This window comes from Rhinoraja longicauda, chromosome 9 (assembly GCF_053455715.1).
Source record: "Rhinoraja longicauda isolate Sanriku21f chromosome 9, sRhiLon1.1, whole genome shotgun sequence".
In the NCBI taxonomy this organism is placed as follows: Eukaryota; Metazoa; Chordata; class Chondrichthyes; order Rajiformes; family Arhynchobatidae; genus Rhinoraja; species Rhinoraja longicauda.
Window position 1 is genome coordinate 20251776 of NC_135961.1, and position 17211 is coordinate 20268986.

The following is a 17211-nucleotide window of genomic DNA, read 5'->3' on the forward strand; positions in this document are numbered from 1 at the left end:
AGAGGGGGGAAATTGTCAGTCACAAACTCATACTGCATGGAAACAGGGATCATATACTCATCAACGTCCACCAAGACGCCCCAATGTAATTTAATCTCAGCTGCCCACGTTTGGCCCATAGCCCTTTAAACCTTGCCTATCCATGAACCTGTCCAAATGTCTTTTAAATGGTACTAGAACAGGGTGGACCTGTTGGGCCCAAAGCTCTCCTGCATTGGTGTAGCACCTTCCCCTCCCCACACTTATCCACTCACCCACTCCATCCCCCCCCAGCCCCTCCCCCCCTCTACCCAACCCCCCTCAACCCTGCTTATCCCCCCTCCTCCCCTCACCCACCCACTTTTAGAGGCTCTCCAGCACCCCTCCCCTCCCCTCCCCCTCCACACCCACTCAATCCCCCCCTCAACCCCCTTTATTCCCCTTCCTCCCTTCCTCCACTCCATCCCCCTCAAACTCTCCTGCATTGGTGTAGCAACCTTCCCTCTCCCACTCCCCCCCCCCCCCCCACTCCATCCCCCCTCAACCCCCTCCTCCCCACCTCCCTTCACCCACTCCATCCCCCTCCACTCTTAGGAGCTCTCCGGCACTTTCCGCCCCCTCCCCACACACTCCATCCCCTTCAACCCCCCTTAAAAATCCCCCGGGGACGGGAACAGGCGAGGGGGGAGAGGAAATAGACAGTAGACAATAGGTGTAGGAGTAGGCCATTTGGCCCTTCGAGCCAGGACCGCCATTCAATGTGATCATGGCTGATCATCCACAATCAGTACCCCGTTCCTGCCCTCTCCCCATACCCCCTGACTCTGCTATCAAGAGACCTACCTAACTCTCTCTTGAAAGCGTCCAGGGAATTGGCCTCCACTGCCTTCTGAGGCAGAGAATTCCACAGATTTACAACTCTGAGTGAAAAAGTATTTCCTCATCTCCGTTCTAAATGGCCTACTCCTTGTTCTTAAACTGTGGCCCCTGGTTCTGGACTTCCCGAACATTGGGAACATATTTCCTGCCTCTTAATAATCCCTTAATAATCATATGTTTCAGTAAGATCCCCTCTCATCCTTCTAAATTCCAGTGTATACAAGCCCAGTCGCTCCAGTCTTTCAACATACAACAATCCCGCCATTCTGGGAATTAACCTAGTGAACCTATGCTGCACTACCTCAATAGCAAGAATGTCCTCCCTCAAATTTGGAGACCAAAACTGCACACAGTACTCCAGGTGTGGTCTCACTAGTACCCTGTACAACTGCAGAAGGACCTCTTTGCTTCTATACTTAACTCCTCTTGTCATGAAGGCCAACATGCCATTAGCAAAGGGGAGAGGGAGCCATTCACCGTGGGCCCTGGCAACAATCGGGGCAGCCAGCAGCAGGAGAGCTCTCGTCACCCCCCCCCCCTCCCCCATTGACTGCCACTCCCCCCCTTCCGAGCAGCCACCCTCCCCCCAACTGCGCACGCATAGATCCAGCGGCCATCTTATGCAAGTATGAGATCAACGGGCTCCAACTGCACAGGCGTGGGCCCGTTTGTTCTGCACACGTGCGGATCCAGCGGCCATATTACTTTAAGTATCAGATCAACGGGCCCCAACTGCGCAGGCGCGGACGCGTTGTGTTCCCATTGTGACGGCGAACACGCGGACCCGTTGGGTTCCCATTGTGACGTCAAACACGGCTGATGGGCTGGGAAGGCTAAAATGGGATGTTTAAAGTTTAAAAAGATGATTTTTAATGTTTACAAAGTGAAAAACTTTTAAAATATTACAACCATTTGAACCACAGGACAATGGTGATTAAGGTGGTGCTGAAATAGTCGCTAAAATAACAGTAAAATAGTGTAACATTTTGGCTGTATTTCGGGAACGAACTAAAATGCAATATATACACAATGAGAGTTTCAGTAATATGGATAGATTGTACCTGCCTCAACTACTTTCTCAGATAGCGTGTTCTATATACCCTTCACCCTCTGCGTGTAAAGTTGCCCCTCAGGTTCCTATTAAATCTTTCCCCTCTCACTAAACCTATGCCTTCTAACTCTTGATTACCCTTCTCTGGGAAAAAATCTTTCTGCATTCACCTTATCTATTCCCCTCACGGTTTTATACACCTTTGTAATATCACTCCTCAGCCTGCTGCACTCCAAGGAGTAAAGTTGTATCCTACCCAAACTCTCCCTATAGCTCAGATCCTTGAATACTGGTAACATCCTTGTAAAACTTCTCTTCACCCTTTCCAGCTTAACAGCATCTTTCCTTGAGCAGGATGACCAAATATGAACACAATACACTAAATGTGGCCTCAACAACTGAAAACTGTAATGTAACGTCACAACATCAATACTCAATATCCCATGTGATCTAACTTTCCAGAGCAGCTTCCTTTAAAACCCTCGGATGCAGGTCATCATGATGTGGGAACTTGCCTACCTTTAGTTCCTTGCCTACCTTTGCTCCCTCATGATAGCGGTTGCTACAAATGTTTCCATGCTGTTTGAAACTAACCCATCTGAAAGCTTAGAGGGGCCTGTTTCCATGTTGCATGTCTTGGGACAGCAGATGTGCTGGTATATGTTACACTCTTTCCAACTTAATGAAACAGTGTCTATAGCAGGGCGATCAGAAACACACACAATACTCCAAATGCAGTCTCACAGAACAGTACAGCACATGGCCAAGCATTTTGGCCCACAATATTTGTGCCAAACATGACAGCAAGTTAAAGTAATCTCCTCTGCCTGCACCTGATTTATACCTCTTCATTCCTGGCATATCCATGTACATTTCCAAAAACATATTAAATGCCACCATCATATTTACCTCCACCCCACCTTTGCTGGGGCATTCCAGGCATTTTCCACACTGTTAAAAAAAAATCTCCCCCCAAACATTCTTTAAATGCTGCCCCCTGTCACTTTAAAACTGTGCCCTCTAATCTTTGACATTTCCAAGCTGGGAAAAAGTTGTTGCTGTCGATGAGATATGCCTCTCATAATTTTATACACTTCTATTAATTTGTCCTTAGCCTTGGACAAAACAATCCAAGTTTGGCCAACCTCTCCTCACAGCTAATGGCCAGCTTGGAAAAAATGAAAGTTCATCAATTTAAAAGAGTAACTTTGTTTCCCTCGCCAAAAGATATTGCTCAGTATTTTCAACAGTTAGTTTACTATTTTAAACATCAACAATGTGTTGAAATCAACATGGTCACCCAAAACAATATAAAGTGACACATAACACCATCGGAGCATATGTTTTGCGCCCAAGTACGGCTTCAAATCCACACTTTTAAAATAAAATACGATTGTGTTTCCCCTCTCAGACCCTTTTGGAAGGGACGTAAACAGCAGCCAGCGCAGACAGGGGTGGGGGGCACATGAGTGGCAAGGGTGTGGGGTAAAATGTTGTGATTTGAGTAAACGGTATCAAATGTATGTCAGTAGATAAGACACAAAATGCTGGAGTAACTCAGCAGGACAGGCAGCATCTCTGGAGAGAGAAGGAATGGGTGGCGTTTCTGGTCGACACCCTTGTGTGTAGAAACATAGAAAATAGGTGCAGGAGTCGGCCTTTCGGCCCTTCGAGCCTGCACCGCCATTCAATATGATCATGGCTGATCAGCCAGTTCAGTATCGTGTACCTGCCTTCTCTCCATACCCCCCTGATCCCTTTAGCCACAAGAGCCACATCTAACTCCCTCTTAAATATAGCCAATGAACTGGCCTCAACTACCTTCTGTGGCAGAGAATTCCACAGATTCACCACTCTCTGTGTGAAAAAACCCCTTCTCATCTCGGTCCTAAAAGACTTCCCCCTTATCCTTTTATTCACAAAATGCTGGAGTAACTCAGCAGGTCAGGCAGCATCTCGGGAGAGAAGGAATGGGTGACGTTTTGGGTCGAGACCCTTCTTCAGTCTGAAGAAGGGACTCGACCCGAAACGTCAGTCTGAAGAAGGGTCTCGACCCGGAAACGTCACCCATTCCTTCTCTCCCGAGATGCTGCCTGACCTGCTGAGTTACTCCAGCATTTTGTGAATAACTCGATTTGTACCAGCATCTGCAGTTATTTTCTTATATCCCCCTTATCCTTAAACTGTGACCCCTTGTTCTGGCCTTCCCCAACATCGGGAACAATCTTCCTGCATCTAGCCTGTCCAACCCCTTGTGTGTAGAGCCTCTGAGAATGTCGGAAGAATGTTTTGCACCCTTCCTGTATTGCACTTTTTTTCTTTTTTTTTTAAACAAACTTGAATAAAGTTTATTTTGATTTTTTAAAAAGAGGACAGGGGCCCTTCCTTGCTGGCCGCTGTTACTTGGCCGAGCGCTCACACATGTGGATGTGTCCATGTCCATGAGCGGCCCTCAGCCTCAGCCCCCCCATGTCCATGTCCATGTCATGAGTGGCCCTCAGCCTCAGCCTCAGCCTCAGCCCCCCCCCCCCCCCTCCCTCCCCCCTCCCCGTCCCGTCCCGTCCCGTCCGCTGACTTACCAATCACCGCCGACACCACGCAGATTCAGTCAGTCCGTCCGTCCGACCGCCGCACGGGGCATCAAAGGTGACCGATGATGGGCCTCTCAGACAACTTTGAGACGTTTGTATCTGCTGCTGCCGCTGCCGTCGCCACCCGGCGCAAGGGGAACACGGAAGGAAGGCCCCGACCCGACCCGACCACCGGAAACAGGCCCGGACCACTTTAAACCCCCCTTCCTTGCCCTCACTTCGCCCGCTCTTCAGATGTGCCGCCTTCTTCAAAACATGCCCCTTCCCTTCCCTTCCCTTCCCCCGCGGCGACACAGTTCTGCTTCCACACCGGTTGAGCTTGCACCATGTGAAGTGTACCCCCTCCCTCCGTCATGATGCAGGCGGCTCCTCCCGTCTCCATGGCAACGCCACTACAACCACAAGAGGAAGATGGCAACTTTGGCCAGGCTGCAGGGGCACCTGACCGGCCTGGAGCAGGAATACTTCTGTACGAACTGGTAGGTAAGGCCAATTGGTTGGAGAGCCACCGAAGCTTAGCTTTAAATAATAAATCCCTGGAGGGAAATGCACCGACTTCCGTGTTCTTGGCATTATGGCAATTGCTCTGAATTGAAATAGTCTCAAAGGGGGAAAAAAGTTGAGCGGCGTCTGGTTTTAAGCATTGTGGAAACACGTTTGAGACATTTTTAAAAGAAACACAAGTCTACTTAATGTAAAAACAAGGAACTGCAGAGAATGATGCACAAAAAAAAAAATCGCCACATTGGAGTAAATCCATTATATCTGGAGAACATGGATAGGTGACTTTTTGTGTTCGGGATCCTTCTTCAAAACCCACTTTATGTATGTCACTCAGGATGGATGGATCTATTGAAAGTGTGAACTAGAGTGGTGTTAAGTATCGCCAGTATATCAACAGAATGTAGAATGCACGTCCAGATGATCTAGAGATTTAGTTTTGGTTATGTTAACTTCAATGACTTGCTACTAGATATTGGTTTTATTATTATCTTGTGAATTTATTTTCAAGTGTATAATTGTGTATTACCACTTGATCAAATGAAAGACTCTTCAAAGACTTCTGGCCCGACAAAGGGGCAATAATTTGTCAGTTGCCCACTGTTGTAATAACAACAAAGTGGAGAAATTAAGTAAAACTGAATCGAACATAACACAGGACAGTCCCTACAGCCTACAATGTCTATGCTGATCTCATCTGCCTGTACATGATTCTTATCCCTCCATTCCCTGCATATCCACGTGCCTATGTAGAAGCCTCATAAATGCCACTATTGTATCTGTCTCCACTACCACCCTTTACAATGCATATCAGGCACCCACTGCCATCTGTAAAATAAAAACTTACTCTGCACAGCTCATTTAGGAATAGGAATACTTTATTGTCACATGTGACTAGGCACAGTGAGATTGTTTGCTTGCATGCACAATGTATACAAATAGCAGCCACCTATGGTGCTGATAAATGTCCCCCTCTCATCTTCAAGCTATGTTTGATATTTCCACCCTGTCTACCCTATCTATGCTACTCATCATTTTATATACTTCTCCCAGGTCTCCCCTCAAAACAGTGCAATTGTGTCCAACCTGTTTATAGCTAATACCCTCTAATGCTGGTACCATTTTGGTAAACCTCTTCTGCACCCTCTCCAAAGCCTCCACATCCTTCCTGTAATGGGGTGAACAAAGCTGCACAGAATACTCCAAATGCGGCCTAACCAAAGTTGTATAAATCTGCAATAATACTTCCTAACTCTTGTACTCAATGCCCAGACCAACAAAGCCAATCTTACCGTATGCCTTATTTACCATTCTAGCTACTTGTGTTGCTTCTTTCAGGGAGCTATGGATTTGGACCTCAAGATCCCTCTGAACATCAATACTGTTAAGGGTCTTGCCATTAATTGAAGATAGACACAAAATACTGGAGTAACTCAGGGGACTGGCAGCATCTCTGTAGAGAAGGAATGGGTAATGTTTCCGGTCAAGACCCTTCTTCAGACTGTTTACTTTCCTCTTGAATTCAACTTCCCAAAATGCAACACCTCACTCTTACTCAGTTTAAAGTCCATCTGCCATTTCTCAGACCCCTTCTGTAGCTGATCTATATCCTGCTGGATACCTTTGGCAGCCTTTCCAACAGTCCATGACTCCCTCAATCTTGGTGTCATCTACAAACTTACAAATCTACATTGACATCCGTCATTTATATATATCATAAACAACTGGTCCCAGCATAGATCCTTGTGGAACTCCACAGTTCACAGACTTCCAGCCTGAATAATGCTCTTCCCCCACAACCCTCTGTCTTCTCGGAGTAAGCTAGTTCTGATTCCATATGACCAAATCACTGAATCCTGTGCATTTTAATGTTCTGCATTATCTTATTATGGGGAACTTTATCAAATGCCTTACTAAAATTCAGATAGATAACATCCATAACCCCTCCCTTGTACATCACCACCACAAAACATTTGATCAAGTTAGTAAGACATGACCTGCCATGTACAAAGCCATGCTTATTGTCACTAATTGAATTGAGCTTAGTTTAGATTATTGTCACGTGTACTGAGGTACAGTGAAATGTTTTTGTTGCGTGCTAACCAGTCAAGGGGAAGACAATACGTGATTGGAATCGAGCCATTCACTGTGTGCAGGTATATGATAAAGGGAATAACATTTAGTGCAAGATAAAACAAGTAAAGTCCGATCAAAGATAGTCCGAGGTTCTCCAATGAGGTAGATAATAGTTCAGGACTGGACTGTTCAGGACCAATTAGCCCATTTGGTTCAAAATGAGGGTAAATCACAACCAAAGAATCCTCTCTAAGAGCTTCCAATGACGTGAGGCTCTGGACTATAATTCCCTGCATTCTCTCTATTGCCTTTCTTAAACAAAGGAACAACATTGGATTCTCTCTCAACGTCTGGAACCTTGCCTGAGTAAAGATGCAAAGATCTTTGTTTAGGATTTTGCAATCTCCTCTCTTAACCTGGGATAGATCCCAACAGGCCCTAAGAATGTATCCATCTTATTGTTCTTCAAGAGTGCATATTGATTTTTTCTAACTTCAAGTAACCCCTGCAATCCCTCTCTCTCATCCCTTCCCCACCCGTCACAACAGCTTCTCATTCACGCCTCGCAAACAGTTAACAATGGCCTGTTTCCATTATCATCATTACGTTTCCATTATCATCATTACGGCGGCACGGTAGCGCAGCAGTAGAGTTGCTGCTTTACAGCGAATGCAGCGCCGGAGACTCAGGTTCGATCCTGACTACGGGTGCTGCACTGTAAGGAGTTTGTACGTTCTCCCCGTGACCTGCGTGGGTTTTCTCCGAGATCTTCGGTTTCCTCCCACACTCCAAAGACGTACAGGTATGTAGGTTAATTGGCTGGGTAAATGTAAAAATTGTCCCTAGTGGGTGTAGGATAGTGTTAATGTACGGGGATCACTGGGTGGCACGGACTTGGCTTGCCGAAAAGGCCTGTTTCCGGCTGTATATATATGATATGATATGATATCTTTCATTCATTTGTTCTATATCGCTCGACATCTCTCATTTCCTTTCCCCTGACTCTCAGTCTGAAGAAGGGTCTCGCCCCGAAACGTCACCCATTCCAGAGATGCTGCCTGTCCCGCTGACACCTCCAACACCACCTCCTTTTTAATCTCAAATTGCCCTTGCATATTAGAATTCTCCATGCTAATCTTGTTGTCCTCCATGTTCTTCTCCTTGGTGAATACAGATTAAAAGCACTCATTTAGTACCTTGCCTACATCCTCGAACTCCAAGCACAAATTTCCTCATTTATCTTTGAGTGGTCCTCCCTGCTAATCTTTTTATTTTTATTGTGTGCATAAAAATCCTTGATTTTCTTTAATCTGACATTCTAAATCCATTTCATAGCCCCTTTTGGCCCTTCTAATTGCCTGCAAAGTTCTTTCTTATTTGCTCTGTATGCTCAAAAACCATGTCTGATTTCATTTTCTTAAACCTCGCACAAGGCTCCTTTTTCTCTTGTCACCAATTTACAACCTTGTTGGTACTCCAGGGTTCCCTTACTTTGCTACCATGATTGTGCCAAATCTAGAATTTATACCATAAAGGAAGATAATTACAGTCTCAGATTTTAAGCCTGCTTGGTGAAATAGAAACAGTCACTTTGTTAAGTGAGGCAACTAGATGTAAGAAAACCTTTTTACTTTGACGCATCAACTAATTCAGTCGAAAGGTAGAATGACTCCCGCTGGCTCAGCACTTCAACTCCCCCTTCCATTCCCAATCTGATCTTTCTGTCCTGGGCCTCCTCCATTGTCAGAGTGAGGCCCAGCGCAAATTGGAGGAACAGCACCTCATATTTCCCTTGGGTAGTTTACACCCCAGCGGTATGAACATTGACTTCTCTAACTTCAGATAGCCCTTGCTTTCTCTCTCCATCCCCTCCCCCTTCCCAGTTCTCCCACTAGTTTTACTGTCTCCGACTACATTCTATCTTTGTCCCGCCCCCTCCCCTGACATCAGACTGAAGAAGGGTCTCGACCTGAAACGTCACGCATTCCTTCTCTCCAGTGATGCTGTCTGACCCGCTGAGTTACTCCAGCATTTTGTGTCTACCTATGTCTCCAATCATGGTTTATAAACCTTTTTCCTATTATCATAATTTCACTTTGATAGAGATAAACAGAGATTGATCTTTTTGATGTAATACTGACTAACAGTTGAAAGGAATGTTGCTGTATAGCTTAAGAATTTATAATTCCATTTATATGTGAACTGACAAAATCTTTTTTTTAAAAGGAGCTAAGAGCCAAAGTGGGAATACTATTCCTGCTGAGGATAGAAATCCTATCTAAAGCCATGTCATGTAGTAAATTGTAGCATAGCTGCTCAGACCCCAGTTGAGAATCTTCCTTTGTTTAAACTAACTACATGAACTAGATGAACGATGAGTGGGGACAACCTGAATTCTAATATTTCTCTTTAAATTGCAAAGTACCATGGATGGTCCAAATCCAAAATCATAAAAGCATTGAACAGTTCAGGCCTTCTCTATGATTGAGTTTTAATTTTATAACTTTTGTCAAAGTTGAATTGTGAAGTGTTTGCATGCTTAAAATACAATTTAATGTTTTCTGTTTGTAGATAAGTTTGATTGTATGGTTCAACCTACATGCATTTCACTTTTTTGATTTACATTATCTTTTTATTAGACAATATTTTTGATGAGCTTGATTCTAATATAGCTTTGAGAAAATTCCGATAAAATAGTCAAACGAGGCTTCGAGATGTAGCAGAAATTATCTGAGTGGTAGACAGATGAGAGGGGTTTGATTGACAGATGAATGGATTAAGTGACTAGCTAAAGATGAAAAGGAGACAAAAGGGTGGCAGATAAGGAATGATGAGGGGTGAGGGGGGGGGGGGGGGGGGCGGATAAGGGGTTATTACTTAAAATTGGAGAATCCAATGTTCATTCCATTGGGTTGCAACCCAAGCAAAATATACTAGTTTTCATCTTGAACCTTTGTCACTTACTCCAGCCTTCTGCCAATCAACCCCACCCTCCTTGCCTGTATCCATCTATCATTTGCTTGATTTTGTCCCACCACCACTTCTCTCTTCTACCCCTCCCCTTTCCCCATCCCCCATCCCCCCCCCCCCCCCCCCCCCCCCACCCCCAAGTGCCCAAGTGAATGTATCACCTCAAATCTTTGTGGCACTTAAATAAATAATACATTACTCTTTTCTATGTGGCCCTGTTTTTTCTTAATATCACTGCCACGTAGCTACTATTTGGAGGCCTATGCTCCTATCACAGTTTCCTTTCCTCTGTAATTTATTAATCATATAATGGACTCTGCATTTTTAACTTAAATAATCTTTCTCATCTGTATTTATTTGATGAATTAACTGCACTTTGCCACAGATTTCCCTTTCTCACGTCCTGAATATTAAAGTCCCACTTTTGATCTTGTGAACATGTCTTACCCTGAAAAGAATTGTGGCATATACAAAACTAACTTACAGGTAGGTGTATGCAGCCTTTAACAAGAGCAACATAGTCTACTCCTGCTTTATTCATAGAATGTAGCAGCACTGAGAGATGGGCAGCATTTGTTAAAATATTGTCCTTTCATAATATTAAAGGAGTAGAAAATGCATATTGTATATCTATCCCATCCATGTTGCGATTTTAAATCATCAGCTTTAAAAATTGTTGTCTTAGTTGCTGTGGGAATTTTTTTAATCAAAGAAAACACATGTTCTTCAAGTTTATAAGACTGGCATTTGGGGTTCTTTCAGCCTGTTCTAAAATGTCTTTAATCAAATAAAAATATTTCAGGATTACTGAAGAAAACCGAATGAGAGAACATTGTGCTGCTGTAAAAATCCAGAGCTATTTCAGAGGATTTAAGGTTCGAGCACATATCAGGTATACAGAATGTGTTTAAATCTATATCTATAATATGTCCAAAATATCTTGTATTGTAAATTTACACAACCACACATACTATAGAGAATGCCTAAGTAATCTTGTTCCATAGTAATTACATACTTTGACCATTGTGTTGCTTTTGTACCTGTTTCCTTATTCCCACTTCTTGTTTGGTCATGGAGGAAGGCTGGCATGGGGTTTGCTATTTAATACTGAATTATATTATAAAGCAAAAGATAAAATCATAATAAGAACAAAATGAATGTTATTAAAATGAGGATTGAATTGCACGTGCATGGTTTGGTTCATGAAAAAGATTTTACCCAATATTTTAAATGCACATCAGCTTTAGTTCCATTTAGTATTGACTCTGTAAAGTTACTGAAAGTCGACTAATAGCTGCAATATTTTAAAATAGGACATGTACTTGTGTTCTAATAAAATATTCCCAGTTCAAATTACTGTATAAATATTATGTTAAAATATCTGAGGGCATTTGTTACTTTTTGCTTGTAACTGTGCAAAATAAATCCAGTAGGTGGTGTTCTATTAGGATTTGCAGCACTAACCTAATCTATAATCTTTGAAATGTAGTTGATAACATACTCAGTCTTCAGAATGCCATTATAAATATCTCATTGGCCATGTAAAGGAAGCTTGCAATTGCATTCCTCGTCTTGTCTCTCGTGTTCAACCTCACTTCACAATCCTTGGCCAGTCCCCACTATCAGCCGATGTAATGTGTCTAATACTTCTGCATAATCCCCTTTCTTCAGTCAGGCTTCATATGTATCTCTTCGGTCTCTGATTTTCCTACCTTTTGGGTGGCTTAGTGTTGAATCCAGAATTCCTACAATGTAACTGTATAAAAAGATAACATTGTGCCTCAAACTGTATTCATTTTAGCTCTCCACAAACTCAACATGCCCCAACATTCTGAAAATAATTTGGGCCAGATCTATTGTGTTGTCGGATGTTTTTTGTTGGGAGAAGTGGTAATCTGCTATGGGCCTTTCAGTTGAAAGAATAAATAGTTCAAAACTCTCTTCTATGCACAATGCTGTAGCGCCCATAGAGATTGGTCCTGGGTGTCGAACCCTCAGATTGGCCAGCAAGGTCACGTGTGGGTGCGACCGTAGGGATTGGTCCAGGGAGTGAGACCGCTGATTGGACGGCGTCGTCACGTGCGGGTTTGGCGCCCAAAAGAGTTCGTTGGGAGACTTCTTCGGTGAACAGTTAGAATTAATGGTTGTCTGTAATCTCGTTAAGTAAACTTTGTGATCGAATATTGCTGTTGCAATAAACTTCTTCAACAAAGAACGAGCCTCCAGACTCGCCATATTGGTGACCCCGACGTGATCCAGCCGATCATCTATCATGAGTGAACAAGACGCCTCGTCTTTGGCTCCTACGCCCGGCACACCGCAGCTAAGCGCGGTCAGCGTTCACCTTCCGTCGATTTGGGCACATCAACCACAATCTTGGTTTGTCCATGTCAAAGCCCAGTTTCACTTAAGAAACATCTCAGTGGACGCGACAAAGTTCTACTACCTCGTCAGCGCTCTACTGCCGGAGACGACCGCGCGGGTGATGCGGTTCATCGTCAACCCTCCTGCAGAAGACAAGTACGAGGCAATGAAGGTACTGTTGTTACGAACCTTCGGATTCAGTAGGCATGAACGAGCTAAGAGGCTTATGCATCTACCGGATCTCGAAGATCGGCTGCCGTCCGTTCTCATGGCTGAAATGTTAGCGCTAGCAGGTGAACACACGGAGTGCCTCATGTTCGAGCAGGCATTCCGAGAGAAGCTTCCCGAAGATGTCAAACTCATGCTCACGGATTGTTCTTTTAAGGACCCCGTGGCATATGCAGAAAAAGCTGATGCGCTCATGGCGTCCAAATCAAAAAGAAGCAGTTCGATCAACAAGGTCTCGGAATCAGCGGCCGCGCCACAGCGGCATCAAGATGGCGCCGCGTCTCCCGCCATTTCTCCAAAAGCCCGCCAAAAGGATCCGCACAAGCACGGCTGGTGCAATTACCATTTACGATGGGGTGGAGAATCCCGCAACTGCCGCTCACTTTGTACCTTCTCAGGAAATGCCTCGGCCGATCGTACATAGAGGCGGTTGCGATTGGCCAGAACCGACGCCTCTACGCCCGAGATCGATTCATGGACACAGAATTTTTGGTTGACACGGGAGCCATAGTCAGTATCGTACCGCCGACCGACCTCGAGACCAGATCGGGTAAGACAGGTCCTACCCTCATCGCGGATAACGGCAGCCCCATCCGCACGTATGGTACGCGGACAATGTCCCTAGCTTTCGGCATCCGCACGTACGAATGGCCATTCATTATCGCGGACGTCAACCAGGCGATCCTAGGCGCAAATTTCCTCTGGGCTTTTTCACTAGTCCCCGATGTCCGCGGTAACGACCTTCGACCCTCCGCCAGCAGCGATGAGCCCGCCGCTCCGCCGGCCGCCCAGCCCAACTGTCCAGGCCGTCGTCGCGGCCCCCGACCCGTATGCTGAGGTCCTGGCGGAGTTTCCAGAGCGGCTCATCCAACGGTTCGACGCCCCTTCGGCCAGGCACGGCGTGGTCCACCACATCCGCACCGAGGGCCCCCCCCCCCCCCGTTTTCGCTCGGGCCAGGAGGTTACCGCCCGACAAGCTGGTGGTGGCGCGGGCAGAATTCAGGTAGAAGGAAGAAATGGGCATTGTCCGTCAGTCCGACAGCCCGTGGGCCTCGCCGTTGCATATGGTCTCCAAAGCATCTGGGGGGTGGAGACCATGCAGTGATTACCGGCGCCTCAATGCCGTCACCACGGCCGACCGCTACCCCATACCGCACCTCCAGGACTTCTCGTCTGGGCTGGAAAGTGCCGTGGTGTTCTCCAAGATCGATTTGGTGCGGGGCTACCACCAGATCCCTGTGCGTCCGGAGGACATTCCAAAGACTGCCACGATCACTCCGTTCGGGTTGTTCGAATGGTTGCACATGCCTTTCGGTTTAAAGAACGCGGCACAGGCCTTCCAGCGACTCATGGACCGTGTTGGTCGAGATTTGCCTTTTGTTTTCATTTATTTAGATGATATCCTGGTCGCCAGCCCCTCGGAGCAGGAACACCTGGCCCACTTGCGGACTGTATTCCAGCGGCTCCAAGACCACGGGCTCATCATCCAACCCTCCAACTGTCAATTTGGCCTCCCTTCTCTCGATTTCTTAGGGCACAGAATCACCCCTGCCGGCGCCACCCCTTTGCCCGAGAAGGTGGAGGCTATCCATGCATTCCCGCGACCCACCACAGTGAAGGGTCTGCAAGAGTTCGTGGGCATGGTGAACTTCTACCATAGGTTCGTCCCGGCAGCAGCACGGGTCATGCGCCCGCTCTTCCAGTGCCTCGCGGGCAAACCTGTAGAGTTGGTATGGTCCTCGGCCGCGGAGTCAGCCTTTGCAGCAGCTAAGGCGGGTTTGGCAGACGCCACCATGCTTGTCCACCCGAGCGCCTCCGCCCCCACGGCCCTGACGGTTGATGCGTCAGACGTGCCGGTGGGAGGGGTTTTGGAACAGCAGGTCAAGTCAAGTCAATTTTATTTGTATAGCACATTTAAAAACAACCCACGTTGACCAAAGTGCTGCACATCAGATTAGGAAAAAAAAAAAGAAACATACAGTGGCAGGCTGCCAAACACAACGGCGCGGCCATCTTGAACAAAATGTTTAACTCGGTGGCCTTTGGCAGCCCTTGACGTTTTTCAGCCGGCAACTGAGTTCGGCTGAGCTGAAATATAGCGCCTTTGACCGAGAGCTTCTGGCTCTCTACTTAGCTGTCCGTCACTTTAGGTATTTCCTAGAAGGCCGCCCTTTTGTGGCCTTTACGGACCATAAACCGTTGACTTTTGCTTTTTCCAAATTGTCCGACCCGTGGTCGGCCCGCCAGCAGCGGCACCTGACTGCCATCTCTGAGTTTACCACCGATGTCCGTCATGTCGCGGGTAAGCTTAATGCCGTTGCTGACGCCCTGTCTCGGCCTGCTGTTTCCCCCATTTCAGCGGTAGACTGCGAGGTGGATCCCCAGGAGCTTGCGGAGGCACAGCTCCTGGCGGACACCGCCTCGGCATACCAGTCCGCCACTTCAGGGTTGAAGTTGGCTCAGGTGGCCTGCGGGCCGGCGGGCACAAAAGTCTGGTGTGATGTTTCCCTTCCCCGTCCCAGGCCGGTGGTGCCGCCCTCCCTTCAGCGCCGGGTGTTTGATGCCATTCACGGGCTGGCGCACCCATCCATCCGCTCCACCTCTGCCTTAGTAGCCGCTCGGTTTGTGTGGCATGGCCTGCGAAAGCAGGTAGCCGCTTGGGCCCGTTCCTGCGTTCCCTACCAAACCGCTAAAGTTCAACGCCATGTCCAGCCCCCGGTACAAGAGTTTGCGGTCCCAGCGGTCCGTTTTTTCCATATTCATGTGGATTTAGTCGGACCTTTACCTTCCTCCCGGGGCTACACCCATCTGCTCATGGTGGTGGATCGGTTCACCCGGTGGCCGGAGGCTTTCCCATTGTCAGATACCTCCGCTGCCTCTTGTGCCAGGGCCCTGGCCCTCCATTGGGTGGCCCGTTTTGGGGTTCCGTCCGTTATTACCACCGACAGAGGGCCACAGTTCACCTCTACCCTCTGGGCCATGCTAGCAGAGCTGTACGGCTCCCGGTTGCAACACACCACGGCGTACCACCCTCAGGCTAATGGGCTCGTGGAGAGGTTCCACCGACAACTCAAGGCGGCCCTCAGTGCGAGGCTGGAGGGCCCGGACTGGGTAGACCAACTTCCCTGGGTCCTTTTGGGCATCCGGACCGCTCCTAAGCAGGATCTCGGTGCTTCATCCGCGGAACTAGTATATGGCTCGCCACTTCGAGTGCCCGGAGATTTGCTGCCGGAGTGCTCTGGTCAGCTGCCTTCAGTTCCGTCGGTTTTAGCATCACTCCGGGCATGCGTGGGTTCCCTGGCTCCGGTTCCTACTTCATGTCATGGGTGTCTCATGGTGCATGAACCGCCTGCCTTGAAGGACTGTGAGTTTGTATTTCTGCGTAGGGATGCCCATCGTTCCCCTTTGCAGAGGGTCTATGAAGGGCCGTTCCGGGTTTTGCGTAAAGGGACGGTCACCTTCACCTTAGACGTGGGCGGCAGGAGTGAGCTCGTCTCGGTGTCCAGGCTTAAACCTGCGCACTTGGATCCGGACAGCCCTGTCCTGGTCGGCCAACCGCCTCGGCGAGGCCGTCCTCCTGCAGTTCCACCCGGTCCAGGACCCCCCACTCCTGCAGTTCCACCCGGTCCTGGACCCCCCACTCCTGTGGTTCCGGCTGCCCCTCTCCTTACTCGTTCTGGTCGCGAAATCTGGCTCCCTGCTAGGTTCCGTACCTCGGGTTCTGGGGAGGGTCATGTAGCGACCATAGAGATTGGTCCTGGGTGTCGAACCCTCAGATTGGCCAGCAAGGTCACGTGTGGGTGCGACCGTAGGGATTGGTCCAGGGAGTGAGACCGCTGATTGGACAGCGTCGTCACGTGCGGGTTTGGCGCCCAAAAGAGTTAGTTGGGAGACTTCTTCGAAGTGAACAGTTAGAATTAATGGTTGTCTGTAATCTCGTTAAGTAAACTTTGTGATCGAATATTGCTGTCGCAATAAACTTCTTCAACAAAGAACGAGCCTCCAGACTCGCCATAATGCAATAATTTGTTTCGTAGGAAATGAAATTGAAGCAGGTAGGAAGAGAGATTTGAGTCATGCAGAGTGAGCAAAAATAAGTGCCAGACTGCATCAACAGGTAAAATAAAAAAGAGGACATTTGATTAATGTGGAGGAACAAAGGGACTTAAGAGTATACATCCTAATCCTTAAATGTAGCAGGACTGGTCAGTTAGATGAATGAAGAAACAGAATTCTGTTTTCTAGTTTTAGTAGCTAAAACTGAAATCTGCAAGTGCATTCAAATCTTAATACGCCATGACTTCACTACTGTGAAGAGTTCTGATTACCATAATATAGGAAATAAATATAGAAACATAGAGACATAGGAAAAAGGTGATTGCACTAAAGAGGGTGCAGAGATGTAAGGATATTGCTCGGGTTGGAACATTTTAGTTTTTAAGGAAGATTGGATCGGCTGGGACTTTTCATGGAACAGAGCAGGCCAATTTTAGTGTAAGAAAATAACTGCAGATGCTGGTACAAATCAAAGGTATTTATTTCACAAAATGCTGGAGTAACTCAGCAGGTCAG

The 17211-nt window shown here is 47.1% G+C and overlaps 2 protein-coding genes across 2 annotated transcripts in view; one reads left to right on the forward strand and one right to left on the reverse strand.

The window, feature by feature from the left end:
* gpatch2 (G patch domain containing 2) overlaps positions 1-4971 on the reverse strand; it is a 195153-nt gene extending 190182 nt beyond the window's left edge. Inside the window, exon 1 of the mRNA XM_078404921.1 lies at positions 4489-4971. The gene's annotated coding sequence lies outside the window, so the exon portion shown is untranslated. The remainder of the gene's footprint in view (positions 1-4488) is intronic.
* Positions 4523-17211, forward strand: part of spata17 (spermatogenesis associated 17) — a 197156-nt gene continuing 184467 nt past the window's right edge. Inside the window, 3 exon segments of the mRNA XM_078404922.1 lie at positions 4523-4889; positions 4891-4979; positions 10850-10939. Coding sequence (XP_078261048.1) covers positions 4854-4889; positions 4891-4979; positions 10850-10939 — 215 coding nt within the window. The 5' untranslated portion in view covers positions 4523-4853.